The sequence below is a fragment of the Lodderomyces elongisporus genome, chromosome 2 (genome assembly GCF_030384665.1).
Source record: "Lodderomyces elongisporus chromosome 2, complete sequence".
Classification (NCBI taxonomy): Eukaryota; Fungi; Ascomycota; class Pichiomycetes; order Serinales; family Debaryomycetaceae; genus Lodderomyces; species Lodderomyces elongisporus.
In genome coordinates this window covers 15855-30178 of record NC_083674.1, presented here as the reverse complement: position 1 = coordinate 30178, position 14324 = coordinate 15855, and the positions used below count along the sequence as shown (strand labels likewise).

Below are 14324 nucleotides of genomic sequence, written 5' to 3'. Positions count from 1 at the left end.
AAGAGGAGATTAGAAGTTCTTTTAACAAGTGGTGGTATAGATGCTAATGTATGGTGATGTGATACGAATGCATATATAAAGTCTATTCAAGAGCATTGTTTAGAACCTGTAGCAAGTCATCAGGATCCTCTAACCCAATACTGATTCTAATTAGATTCCGATCTACTCCCCATTGCTCAATTTCATCCAATTCTTGATAATGTGCAAGCACTGCATATGGACATGCCAATGTAAAGTTTGTTCCCAAAGAGGGTCCCTTATGTAAGTCTACTGCATTAAAAAATTTGACTGCATCTTCTGGTTTCTTGAAAAGGAATGAAATTAATCCTCCATAGCCACCACTAGGGTTTTTGATCTCGTCATAGTACTTCTTGGTCGGGCTACTGCTGGGGTAGTATACTTGGGCAATCTTGGGATTTGATTCGAGAAGCTGTACAACTCTTGCCGAAGTATCATCAATCTTGTGGACTCTCTCAACAAAATCTCTAGAATTTCTTTCTAACCATAACGCATCCTCGGCCCAAAACAAGTCTTCATAATCATTGTTGAAAAATTGCTTTAATTTTTGATAGTGTTTGGATAAGGGGTTTAGCACTAATGATCCAGCCATAACGTTTGAATCCCCAGAAAACACCTTGGTCAATGAAGATGCCACCATATCTGCATATGGCAAAACATGGATGTTGAGAAAATTACCAACTGTTTCATCAACAACAACAACAAAATCATACTGATCTGCCAATTCACGTATTTTTTTCAAATTTGGTGTCTTCAACAACGGATTCGAAGGACACTCACAAAACAACGCCATTATATCCAACCCTTGTGCTAATTGAGTTTCTAAATTTTGCAAAGATTCATCGTCACCCAAGCCAAGAAACTCGACTCCAGGTCCAAATTTTTTCAAAATATTCAATGTATCAACATATGGGAAACCGAAACAAACTGATTTTTTGGCTGGACCAATATTGAGCAATGCATAGTGTGCATAGAATATCGAGGCCATTCCCGAGGGGAATAAATATACATCCAGCTCACTAAGATGCTTTCCTCTTCTTGACTTTTCAATCTCCTCGATTTGGTTTCGACTCTTGTCAACTTTACCACATATACGTCTTCTTAATGCTCGCTTGGCTTCCTTGCAAAATTTCAAATCCAATACACGTCCGTATTTTTGCTCGATAAAAGTATTAAATTCTTTCTCTACATCTTCAACGTTATTCGACCCAGCACCAGAACTCCTCCTGCTCGCCAAAATTGATGGTGATCTAGATTGGATCTTTTGTGCTTGCAACTCCAGCTTGGTAATACTGCGAGGACCAATAAAGAGTTCCCTAACAATATACTCTGCCATCCGTGAACTAAGTACTTCTCCCGAATGTTGCCAATAACTCTTGGCTAAAGCATAATCTTGTTCCTGGAAAAACACAACACCAATACTAGTACCAACTTTTGTTGATTTCTCAGTCTCGTTTACTGGCTCTGGTGTACTCAATTGAAGCACTCTGACTTTGGAAGATGAACGATTTTTGATAAATTCTCGACACCTCTTTGCAACTTTATAGCTGGGGAAAACCATACATTTCTCACCTTGTCTACCATATTTCTCTTCTAATTTCTGACACAATTGTTTAATTGTTGTGTGGATAAAAAATCGTGGGTATCCCGAGTTCATCTTTGATGTCACCCATTCTTCTCCTTCTTCATACCCAACAGTGGCTTCCCATGTAGGTAAAGTTACAGAAACGGCATGTGGAATGTTTGGAATGGGGAGTCCAATCTCTTGTGACGGCATTTAGAACTGATTGTTTTGGAATAAAGTTGGTAGTGATATAAGGCTATTCTGGATAAAGATTGGTTTGACGCTGGTTCAAAGTTTGTGTAAGTCAGAAAATGACTTTCTTTTTTTTTTTTTTCGTAGTTGTTTCTCTCTTTATCTCTTGTTTCTTTTTTTTTTTTTTTTCTATTTCTATTTCTCCTTTTTTTTTTTTTTTGACTCACCAAGTTGATGGGTTCGACGCGACTTGAAGATTTTGAGTTGCAATTAGGGGACTATACAGAAACAAAAGTATTAGTCAGAGACATTGCTTGGATTACATGGAAGAATTACCTCGTTAATTTATATAGTTTTTGCTCTTGAAAAAGATATAGGTCATACAAACTCTTGTCCTTCATCCTGCTCCTTTTGTATTATTCTCTTTGTATTTCCCTTTCTTTTTTGGTACAATTTTGCAACCAAATTTTGTGGACAAAAAGAGGCTAAAAATTTTTAAAAAATTGAATAAATTTTTGGATGGAAGGTACGCATTTAGTTGCCAATCTATAACAAACTCTATCAATATCTTCACTTTTTTTATTCATACTATAAACTACTTTGCTCTCGACCACGTTTTAAACCCTTCATCTGGTTTAAATACTGGTAAGGGATGTGCTTCAGTGTTGAAAACATACTCTCTCAAATCAATTGTGTCTGCATCGTCAAATAACAAATACAAGTACTTTAATGTCTCTGCAAACCAAAAAGATTCAGTATTATCTCTCATCTTTGGTGATCCATCTTGATTGAAACTTGTCACGTCGTTTAATGAAGTAAACGAAACTTCACCCTTGTCATTGACAACCTTGGTATATTTCATAAAGTTGTTGAAAATCTCATATCCCCATTGTCTATACTTTTCGTCACCAGTGATTCTATACAAGTAAAACAACAGCTCAACCGTTTCTGGTCTTTGCAAATTGTGTCTATCCAATCTCTTTATGTAGAAATCAGTATCCTTTTCAGGGTCATTGTTGAAAACAACAATTTCTGGTGATAACCCTGTGGCATCGACATCGTGATACATCTTGTAACATGTATATGTCAACTCTTCTCCAAGCTTGAAATGCGCCTCTCTCTCTGCATCCCACCATGGCTGTTTTCTTGCCTCTTCTAGAACCAAACCTTTTGTTGCCCCTACAGCCAACGTACCTCCATAAAAGCAAACAAGATGGTCCATTTTATTGGACAAAGCGCTTAAACCGCCACCATTAATTACTCCTCTCTCCAATTCACCAATAAATGTCAAGCCGCTTGGTTTTGATTTTCCAACAAGGTGTTTCCGCACACCTTCCACTGATTCTCTATACATTTCATAATAAACGGATTCGCCAGTCTGCAAATATTGCTTGATCAAGTATTCATAGTAGCTATCGCCTCTACTTCCCAATCTGATCAATTTTCCTTGATACTTCCCGGTATCAACATTAACGTAGATTGGCACTAATCCATCCACCACATTGTTTGAGTCCAAGACTTGCATAATCTTTTGCGCCTTATCCCACCATTGGACATCGCCGGTCAATTTTGCAAGATATTTCAATTCCAATTGTAAAGTAGCCACTTCTGCTGTTGAACTTGCACCATTATCGACGTGATTTTTGATCCCTTTACCGGTTTGCAAATTCACTGAAGCATATGGCAACCCACTCGGACTATCATAAGCGCCAGCTAAAGAGGATGCTAGTTCAATTGCCTTGTTCAAATACACCTCATCTTCATTGCTCAAATGGTATGCAGATAAGAGTCCACCCAACATTCTAATTGTTGTTTCAAAATTGTTGACCTCATAGTTGAACTTGTAGTCTACATCTTTGATCCATAAACGTGCTCTTTCCACTTCCTCGGGACAATCCATTATCATCAAAGTATCAATTGAGTCTACAATCATCCATCCCAATGGTTTTGGGCCCATATTCTCACCAGTTTCCAGTAGTGGATGGTATACATCAGTGCCCCATCCGTGTTTCTCATACGTGTGCCATGAATCAAGCATGGCTTGACGGACTTTTAATTGAACATCTTTCCAGTCGACTTCATTGTTGAATAGTGTAAACTGCAGGTTGTTGAGCGTATGCGATGCGAAATAGTAGATCAAGTATAGCACTACTGATAATAGAAAGCCTTTCAAGAGCATAATTCTCTTTTTGTTTTTGGTTTTGAAATTAGTAGTTGGTGCAAAGTGTCGTGAATAGTACAACGGAAGGGATCTTCCAGTTGGCTTGTCTTTGTATGTGTTTCCGTGAGTTATATTGAATGACATAGAAAAGTTGAGGAGGATTGGCTTATGTGAGTGTGTGTGAGTGAGCGAGTTGAAAAATTCCTAGGCCGATGCGGGAAAAATGTATTGCAAAGACCAGAACAATGCGATAATGCAAAGTAAGGGGAAAAAAGGGGGGGAAGTGGGAGAGAGAAAGAAGAAGAAGAAGAAGAAGAAGAAGATAGAAAGTTAATGCAATTGCAAGTGAATTGTCTAAGTTGGAGTGATGAGATATAATTAAAGGGTCTTGTGAATTAGAGTCAATGTACAAGTCCAATAATTATCTTATAAACTGATATAAAGATTACTTAGGAAAGGGTGGGGACCATACATGAGCTAGGGATTTGGGAATTTTCACCTTTGATAGATCATAACAAAGAGAAGGGGATAGACAAATGAAAAACAAAAAAACAAAAAAACAAAAAATTAAATGATTAATTGATTAAGTAAAAATTAATATTAAGGAAACAAAACGATAGTGTAATATGCATTTATCAAAGTACAAGGTGCATTGAATTGTAAGTCTCCATTTCTTAAATTGTGGTCCCCTTGTGTTGGTGAATTGGTGAATGTGTCGAAAACTGGTATCTCGTAACCATCTATTTATGCTTAGCCGCTTACACTAACGAGTGTTTCAACATGAATCCCCAACACAACAAGAAATATACATGGATTTTTAATGATACAATGTTGGTTCTATCAATACATAAAGTATTGTACATTGCCTTACACACACAATCACTCACTCACGCATTGTTTTATTTTTTTTCTTTTTTTTTTTCAAACTTTCTAATTTCTTTCTCTCCTCCTTTTTGTTTTTCTGTTTCTGTTTTTCTAGTCTGTAAATTGCTCTCGCTCATAAACAGCAAGAATAATTCTTACGTCATTCTTCTCAAATTTTCTTTTTTTTTTTTTTAAAAAAAAAAAATTCTGACAAAAACAAACCTCAAAATACAAGTACCTTCGAAGGTGGTAATCAAGCATATACAAAGCAATGACAGATGTATGTATCAAGATCTACCTCCAGGCAGCATCAATAATCTTTTGTAGAAACTTGGAGTTAAAGAAAAAAAAGAAATGAAAAAAAAATGTGCCGTGTTCACATGTGTATCTGATTACATCTACTAACTTTGCAAATTTTCCCCTTTTTTATAGCTGAGGTCGAATTTTGATTTGGAACCAAACCCTTTTGAAAGGTCGTTTGCTACAAAGGACTCATCTGTATCACTTGCTACTACTCAACATTCTGGATCTTCTGACACTGTGACATCCTCTATTCACTCCAATAAAGTATATGAAAATCAACCAAACATTCATCAAAATAATCAGCTCCACCAGAACCAATTCCAAAACCAGCTCCACCAGAACCATCAACACCCACTTCAGAACCAACAACATCTGCATTTGCAACTGCATTTGCAACTGCATCTGCAACTGCAACACCAGAACCTGAACCAGAACCAAAATCAGAACCAGCAACATCTCCCACATACAAAGCTACCAGGTATAACACCTCCTTTGTTTACACCTGGTGGGAGAAGGTTGCCTCCCTTAGAGCAATCGTCCAACCCTGGCACACCAACTACAAATCTATGGAATAGTCTTCTTTCTGCGTCAAACAATCACCAGAACCCTCAATTTAGCCAGCAAAACTACAATCAGTTTATGAGCACATTGAAAAAGACTGGCCTCACACCAAATGAATCAAATTTGAGAACGGGTTTGACTCCAGGTGGATTATCTACTTTTGGATTCGGAGGCGGTGTTCCAGGGTTATCGACACCAGGTGCTTTCTTGAATGGGCCAATCACTCCAGGGCTATCGAACCTACTAGGGATGAGCGGGATTGGACCAATAAACCATTCACAAGATCCCTTGGGTCCAGTACAACAACCAGTACAACCAGTGCAACAATCACAACCATCACTAGCACCTAATGGATCATTGAATTCACAAACTGGTCCAGCACTAGCACCAACCCAGCCTCCAGCACAAGCTCAAGTACAAGCTCAAGTACAACCAATACCAACAGGCCAAGTACCTAATGGTTCTGGACCAGGTCGTGCAATTGATGTTGGTACTGCAGGACAAGCACCTGGAGCACCTACTTCTGTTTCTACAATGTCTCTCCCTCCTGCTCCTGTTCCATTACCCCAGATGCCAGAGATTGATGAGATGCTGAAAAATTCGTCGTCTTCACAACTCTCTTTACCAACAGAAGCCAAGGCTGACCCAGCACAAACAAATGATGAGCAGCCAAAGACAAAGAAGCGAAAAACAACGAAAACAACTACCGCTTCAAGAAAAGGACGCACAAAGGTGAAGAAAGAAGATTCACCATCCAAAGACACTCTAGAAGGTGAATCGCAAAAAGAGAATGAAAGTGGGAGCCCAAGTGGAAACCCAAGTGGAAACCCAAGTGGGAACCCAAGTGGAAGTACAAGTGGAAACCAGAATGGAAATGAAAAGAAGAATGGAAAAGACAAAGAAGATTCTAAAGCTACAGAGGAGGAAAAAAGGAAAAGTTTTCTTGAAAGAAATCGAGTAGCAGCTTCCAAATGTCGACAGAGAAAGAAACAGTTGATACAAAAGATGGAGGACGAGCTTACTTTCTATTCTAATGGTTATCGAGAATCAAGCGCACAAGTGACACAGTTGCGAGCGCAGTTGCTTGATTTACGAAATATCATTGAGGCACACAAGAATTGTCCATCATTGGTACAGTATTGTGGCGGGGCAGAAAATTTAGAAAAAATCTTGAAGGATGCGACAGTAGCAACCGAAGTAACGGTTGAGGCGCAAAATAACATGTCCTCGATCCCTTCGACTATACCAACTACTCTAAACATAGAACAATAGAATAATGCTGTAGCTTGTAAGATTTATAAAGTAGAAAAACAAAAAAAAAAGAATAAGATATAAACTTTAATTAGAAAACGAAAAAAAAAGAAGATAAAAGGGAAGGAGAGAAATTGTAGACCAGGACCCAGAGTATGATTGTCACGTGCCTTACTGATTTCTGTCAAATATGACGTGGTTTCCCCCTTTTTCCCATCTTCTCACTTCCTCTCCTTTTTTTTTCGCGTTGTACCTCAAGAAGTCGCAGATCGAAACGAATCAGGTAGGGAAACCGAATCAAGAAGGAATAAAAGGTGGAATCAAAAAATAAATAAAAAAATAATAATAAAAATTATTTAAAAAAAAATTATTAGAAAAACATTCACATAAAAAATAAATAAAAACATAGGAGATCTACAGATAGTAAGTGGTAAATAAAGTAGAGGCTAAAAGACGTTACTTTTCATAGCACATCCTACATCTAACTTCACCATTATTATCACTACTACTACTACTAAGTCCACGACGAAACCTTACTCACAACAACAGTGCATGTAAAACAGTGCTGTGATCAAGTTCTGTTTACTGCTCTACTTTGTCCACACACTTTCCTTTTCTTTTTTTTTTTTTTTTTTTTGGTTTCTTCCAGTCCAAGTCCACTCATGATGGACAAACCGCTTCCCAATGTTGACAAGTTACAACTACCGAAGCTACCGGAACAAATTCCAGGCTTGGCTAAAGATCAAAGTCACGATTACTATTCACGAAAAGACTTGAAAACAGCACTACATATAATCACTCAAGAGTTGAAAAAGAGAGGCACTAAAACTCCACACATATTCCTCCCGTTTCGATCCAGAGTAGACGATCGCAAACTAAATCACTTTTTGACAAAATTAGCTCCAAAGGGCGTAGTCTCGCGAGACGCAACAATGGTTAGTGAGCTATGTAAGGAGACAAACGAGTTTACTCTTATTTGCAGTTTAAAGTACTTTTGGTCGAGATTACCAAATAACGAGATCATCGGCATGGATGTATACAAAGAGTTTAAAAGAAAAGAAGAAAAACAGGGATATCCCAAGAATGCATTTTTAACAATCATGCCCAAATGTTTATCCTCCCCGGCACATGCATCTATTGTCTATGACTTTCTCGATTTACTTTTGAGTGTTATTGCCAATTCACAATACAATTACCTTAGCGGGAGAAAAGTGAGTCGAATGGCGAGTTTCTGGGCATTCAACAGCAACTTGAATGTACGCAACAAACTGGTGTTTGCTGATTTCGACAATGAACAAGAGCACGATTTCCCTGAAGGGTTGGATAATTGGAAAGTGACGACAATGGCATTATTCCACTTGGTGCTATCGTTTCTTCGCTCAATGCTTCCTGAGAATGATTCAGAAACATTAAAGCTACCAAAGGCATTACAAAACCTTCTTGTGACGACTCAGTATCCACCTGAGGAGAAGGAGAATCTGCGAAAAGTGGTGGCCGTGCCTTGTATCTGTGTTTCTACAACGAGGCCCTCGTTAAGCGCATATGATTTGATTAGCAAAGTACGCCAAAGCCTACCGCTTGACAAGAAAGACGAATTCTCAAAGGAAAATTACACCATTTTGAAAAATGTGTTTTTAAAGAAAAGTACTAGTGAGGTTGTTGATACATTTACACAGGAGTCTACAAGAGTCTTGGATCGAATATCCGATGATGGTGTCGAGAATGAATTTGGTTTAAGACCCGGATGGGCAAAACCAACGATGCTGCAAGCTTCATCCAGCGATAAAGGTCTTCCGCTATTTTCCCATATAGTAGTAAAAGATGTCATGATACAAGACTACTATATCTGGACATGGCTTTCCTCGCTAGCAAGTGACCAGCCAGAGGTGCAAAAAAGGACATTTGGGAGATCAATTGTTGTTGAAGCAGACGTTTTGGGATTCAAGAAATGGATTGTGATTACTGAGAAACTGATGGATAAAACAACGTATACAAAGCTTTCTGGACAACGCAAAAAACAGCAATACAAGCAGAACAAGATGATTATACACGAGGAGTATAAAGATACACCACTACCGCCATTACCGAAGGAGATTTCTACTGAGGCACCAGTAGTGCCTAATAAGGAGACATTACCAACAGGTGAAATTTCACCTCAAAGTAAAACGTCACCAGTTGGTCCTACTGGTTTGCCTCAGGATATAATCGATGTCTATGAAGAGTTTGAGAGACTGTATGGCGAAGAGTCGAGTTACATCTACCCTACGCCAGTTAGTACTGAAACACCACTACCTCAATCTCCTGAACCTAGCATGTCACTGCTGGATTCGAGGTTTACAAAGACCACCACCGGACCAATTTTTGCACCTCAAAAGACCAACCCTACAAGAAAGGCGCCGCCAAAAATTGACGACGGAATTCAACATATTTCCTCAGATGGATCTACTAAGCCGCAAGTGGGCTTGCCTACTTTGAAAACACAAGAATTGTTAGATAAGGAAAAGCAAGAAAAGTTAGAGGCAAAAAGAGCAAAGAGACGTGCAGAAAAAGCACAATTGGCTGCAGCAAAAGCTGCTGGGTTCCAATTCCCAATGTTTTCAAGTGATGTTCAGCAACCACCGCCACCACCACCACCACAACCTCTACCATTTGACTTTAATCTTACCTTGTCTGGTGAAGAAACCACTACTGCTTTTACTGTTCCTCCCTCTGCCCCTACTCAACCTATCAAGTCAATGTTAATTGACTCTTTGCCTGATTTGCCACAGCAAAAATCATCAAATCGGGTTCATGCCAAACGTGAACTGAAGGATAAAGCGTTGCCTCCTATTCAACTTGAACTGGAAAATGTTGCAACTCACGTGACAGATTTTGCAGAAGAGTCACATCAACTCAGTACACAACCAGTACCAACATTGCAGCCACCAAGACCAAATAATCCAAACATAACTACAGGATTCGTTTCTTCGCCCTATGGCTCGCCGATCCCTTCTCATGAGCCTGAACATGAACGTGAACAAGAACATCTGCAAATATTTGATAATCAACAGTTTAGCACATTTGTGGACTCTTCTGGTCGGTATTCAGCACTGCCAGCTATAACTCAAAACGAGACTGGCAAGTATAACGAAAACCAAGGTGGACGTTTTGTACCTTCGCCGGTGGATATTCCTCCTGACTCACATAAAGGTGATGCTAGACAAGAAGCACGGCTTAAAATCCCTGAGGTAGAACAAACTGCAAATACAAATGGTTCAACATATGCAAGAAATTCAGACGAAGTTGCAATGTCTCACTACCCCGAACTGGATGAGCATGTTAAACAACAGCAACAACAACAACAGCAGCAGCAGCAGCACGCGGCTAGCAGATCTCCACAAATTATTCCTGCTTACGAACGCCATTCAAGCAAGTCTCCGCAAATGGGTATGACAAACCCTAGATCAAAGTCAACTTCTCCGGTACATCCGTCAATGCAACATCATATGCAAGGACTGATACCAATGCAACATGTGCAACATATGACACCCCAGCCTATGCATTCTGCGCAGATGCAACCAACGCAACCAATGCAGCCAATGCAGCCAATGCAAACACAACCTATGCAGCCAATGCAAACACAACCATTGCAGCCTATGCAGCCAATGCAACCAATGCCTCAAGGTGTGTACCAACCACAGATGTACCCATACTATCAGCAACCAATGTACCAGCAACCCGTGTACCAACCGCAAATGGTTCCACCACAGCCATACCCAGGGAAAGTACCGTATCAGCAGCCAATGTATAACACACAGCTGCAGATGCCTCTGCATCCACCACACCCCACACATGCACCTCATGCGCCGCCAATGCAGCCTAGAACAGGTGCTGCAATGAACATGGTGCCTGTTGGAGTCAAACATAACAAGAATAAAACTGCAAACAAGGCTAATCTTCGTCAAGCTTTTGTCAAGGGCGATTATGGTATATAGCACGAGCTATTATATATAAAAAAGGGGGGATGGGGTCATAAAAACTAATAAACAAATCAACGAATAAATGAATGGATAATTTAATCAATAAATAAATAAATAAATAGAACTAATAAATATATATATATATATATAAATAAATAAATGGATAGATAAGTAAACAGAGAAAAAGCTTCAATACTCACTGAGTCTCAACTTTTTTCCAATATCACGTAAACTGAAACCAGAATTGGCCTTTGCCAAGAAAGGTGGTTCTGGTGATTGTCCTCTGCTCTTGATTTCTTCCTCGCCAACGTCAAAGTAGCTGTATCCTCCAAGCAATGAAGTCAAGTTTCTGTTGTTTCTCTCGACTCTGGGTGCATCAGCTACATTCATCTTCTTTTGCAATTCAACATCATTCCAGATTTGAGCAATCTCTTGTAAATACGAATTCAATGTAATCAAAAATCTTTGCGTTTGTCTGTATTTTGATCCAACACAGAATGAAATTGAATCATCTTTGATAATGTAGCCAATACCAAATCCACTGGGTGACACCGGACCGAATCCAAAGAGACGCAATGAAGGGTTACCACAGTTTGATGTAGAGATGATGGTATTGTTTAATCTGTCCCAGCCCGGGTCAGCAAAGATTGCTGGAAGCTCTGCAATTTCATCTGGAATCTCAAATTCCAAATCATCGTTAAAGACAAATCCCTGCTTCTTCTGTTCATACCTCGTCAACAATCTCTTCCATAAGCAAAACAATGCATACAAGTGACGATCAACGCCTTCTCCATTGGAACATAATCTCGTTTGAGCCGAGTGTGATTTGCATGCTTGGTTGAGGTATTCCGATTTCTCAGTATTTGCAACTTGAGGGTCAAAGAATTTACGAACAAACATGTTTGATTCTTGTGAAACGGTTCTGATTGCTTCAGTACGACCATGGAAAAAATGTTTGGTCATTGCTGGCTCATACGTGCATTCAACTTTGCCATACAATGCATAATAAGTTGCTTGGAAAGCCATTTGGACAAAGGCATCTGGGCTAAATTTCATCTTTTTAATTTGGCTTGATCCATAAGAGCGGAATTCCAAGTGGCGCAATTCATTTTGGTTAATCAAGTCTGAAAGTCTGGTTTCGCCAAACCGCAATGCCAAAGACAAGTCAGGTGTCAAGTCCCATTCCAATTTTCTTGGAACGGTAATGAGCCCTTCTTCGCTTGCAGAGGAGTCATTGGAGTTGCTCTTGTATAAAGATGGTGCATGGGTGTTTATAGAATGTGCAAACGATAATATGGAATCGGTATAAATGTCAGAGACAAACCTGAGCACAGTGTGGCCATCAACGCCCGTATGTTCGAAATTGATACCTGCTTTACCATTCTTGGTGACAATAATCTGCAACTTGTCGTACCACCTGTTTGTGCATGTTCCAACTTGTATACCTTTATCAAGCATGGATAATCCACAAAGCATATTCTTGGATAGCTCAGACAAGTCGTCAATCTCGATATCGTCAAGACACATAATGAATAATGCAGAGTCAATAATGGCCAACACCTCCTTGTTGATTGGGTTTGTGTTGATAACGTTTTTACGAACGCTTGCCCAAACACTTCTATTCTCCGATGTTAATACACCAAAGGAGGACTTGGCGATATCGTTATTCGAGGTGAGCAACGAGTCGTGGACAATAGAGTGAAAGTTGATATTCAAGTCGGACTCGTGGAGGATAATGTTATTGTTTGAGTCCAAAACGTCAAACCAGTAAAATTGGGATTTGGACATCACGACAATATGGTTTGAAGTTGGGTCAGATTGCATCATACATCCATCATTTGTTGGAATTCTTGAGGAGCCAAAAAGTTTTGTAAACTGGTACATGCACAATGGCTTGCCATTTTTCAATGTGTCAACGCTCAATTTCTCCTTCTTTAATGCCTGGATGAATTTCAAGGATGAGAGGGTCAAGGATGTTGCTCTTTTAATCTGGGGATCAATTGCGCTTGTTTCTTTTTGGGTAAAAGGGTCGTCTTCGAGCAAGAAAAATGGGTTCAAATTGAGCACCACTGGCGAGTCATAGTTTAGATATGCATCGTACCAAAACTGCTCGATATAACTTGGTTTATCAGCAGCGTATTTGCGCAAGCAGTCATCCAAGAATGCGCCAATGGAAGGAGAATTGTCGTGTTTCTCAACAAATTCCTTTACAGCCAACTCCGTGCATTTATACTCTTTATCAGTTTGTAGAGGTCTCAAGACTTTCAAGTAGTTTGTGCATGTTTGTTGCAAATCTGGTATGGGAAGCTTTTTCAACTGGTCTTGTTGTTGATAAGTCATAAGTTGGATAATGGAATGTAGAATGAAAGAAGAAGAGGAAAGGTGGGGGGAGGGGGGCGGTAAAAAATTTAGGTCTCTTTAAGTTTATTGGTAGATAAAGTATATGGGACAATAGTGTAATAGTTCTATAAAAACTTGAAGCAAGTGTCTACCTTTATAAAACCTACTCAGAAACAATCTTCGACATATATACAGATATATATACAGATATATATATATAGTGGTATACATTTGTACTTGTTGTGTGTGGATTAGTATGGATGGGGTATTTTCTCCACTATGTCCCACACACTACGCCCCACCCCCACATTTCCACTACTCCGATGCAATGACGCTCTCTTTGTCTTTTGGGGACTGCAAAAATAAAAAAAAGATTTTATTCTTATCATTCCATTCGCCCACCAACCAGAGAATCAATAAAATAAAAAAATAAAATAAAAAATAAAAAATAACCCAAAAGGGGCCTTCGGAGTTTTGCACAAGGTATATACACAAACACACAAATAGAAGTGAGTAAGTAAAGATACTTGTGTGCCCACCACGGTAATTTACCCGCATAACAGACTACTATTAGGGTCGTGTATCCGCGGAGAAGAGATACAGTTTATATATCCATGCAGTTATCTTTATTTTTTATTTTTAAATTCATTTTTTTTATTCTGTTTGAGTTGTAAGAGTTAAATTTCAGCCAATCAGAACTTCACAAACATATTCTTGTGTTTGAGCACACAAGTTGGGGTAAATTTACATTGCTGAACAAACTATCCGTACTATGTCATGTAGATGTGTTTATTAAAAAGAAAAAGAAAATGAAAAGAACAACAAATACAAGTACTTGACCAGAGAAAACATTGATTAGAATATGTAGTTTTATTTTATTTTATTTTATATTTTCTTTATCAATTTTGTCGGGGTTTTAGAATATGCTGGAGTTCATCAATGGGTGAACGGATTTTCCAGTTATCCCAAATTATCGAGAGTGGTATCGTTGCTTTTTCCATGGAATAAGAAAAATTAAAATTAAAATTAAAATTAAAATATAAGTATAAATATAAATATAAATATAAATAAAATAAAAATAAAATAAAAATTCCACCTATTCTTTAAAGAG

The 14324-nt window shown here is 38.7% G+C and overlaps 5 protein-coding genes across 5 annotated transcripts; 2 read left to right on the top strand and 3 right to left on the bottom strand. All coding sequences in view use genetic code 12, as the record gives it.

Moving 5' to 3' along the window:
• Nucleotides 1-82: 82 nt before the first annotated feature.
• STR2 (Cystathionine gamma-synthase) lies at nt 83-1795 on the bottom strand (the record flags this gene model as incomplete). Its single annotated transcript, XM_001526457.1, has 1 exon — nt 83-1795. The coding sequence occupies one exon, from the start codon at nt 1793-1795 to the stop codon at nt 83-85; it is 1713 nt and encodes a 570-aa protein (XP_001526507.2).
• A 574-nt stretch (nt 1796-2369) lies between these two features.
• On the bottom strand, nt 2370-4079 carry MNS1 (mannosyl-oligosaccharide alpha-1,2-mannosidase; the record flags this gene model as incomplete). Its single annotated transcript, XM_001526456.1, has 1 exon — nt 2370-4079. One exon carries the CDS (start codon nt 4077-4079, stop codon nt 2370-2372), a length of 1710 nt encoding a protein of 569 aa, XP_001526506.2.
• A 991-nt stretch (nt 4080-5070) lies between these two features.
• SKO1 (Transcription factor) lies at nt 5071-6935 on the top strand (the record flags this gene model as incomplete). The annotated part of the gene is made up of 2 exons (XM_001526455.2): nt 5071-5079; nt 5232-6935. The coding sequence occupies 2 exons, from the start codon at nt 5071-5073 to the stop codon at nt 6933-6935; spliced, it is 1713 nt and encodes a 570-aa protein (XP_001526505.2).
• A 641-nt stretch (nt 6936-7576) lies between these two features.
• On the top strand, nt 7577-10888 carry MSB1 (multicopy suppressor of a budding defect; the record flags this gene model as incomplete). The annotated part of the gene is made up of 1 exon (XM_001526454.1): nt 7577-10888. One exon carries the CDS (start codon nt 7577-7579, stop codon nt 10886-10888), a length of 3312 nt encoding a protein of 1103 aa, XP_001526504.2.
• A 174-nt stretch (nt 10889-11062) lies between these two features.
• On the bottom strand, nt 11063-13213 carry YAT1 (carnitine O-acetyltransferase yat1; the record flags this gene model as incomplete). Its single annotated transcript, XM_001526453.2, has 1 exon — nt 11063-13213. The coding sequence occupies one exon, from the start codon at nt 13211-13213 to the stop codon at nt 11063-11065; it is 2151 nt and encodes a 716-aa protein (XP_001526503.2).
• Between the last annotated feature and the right edge of the window lie 1111 nt (nt 13214-14324).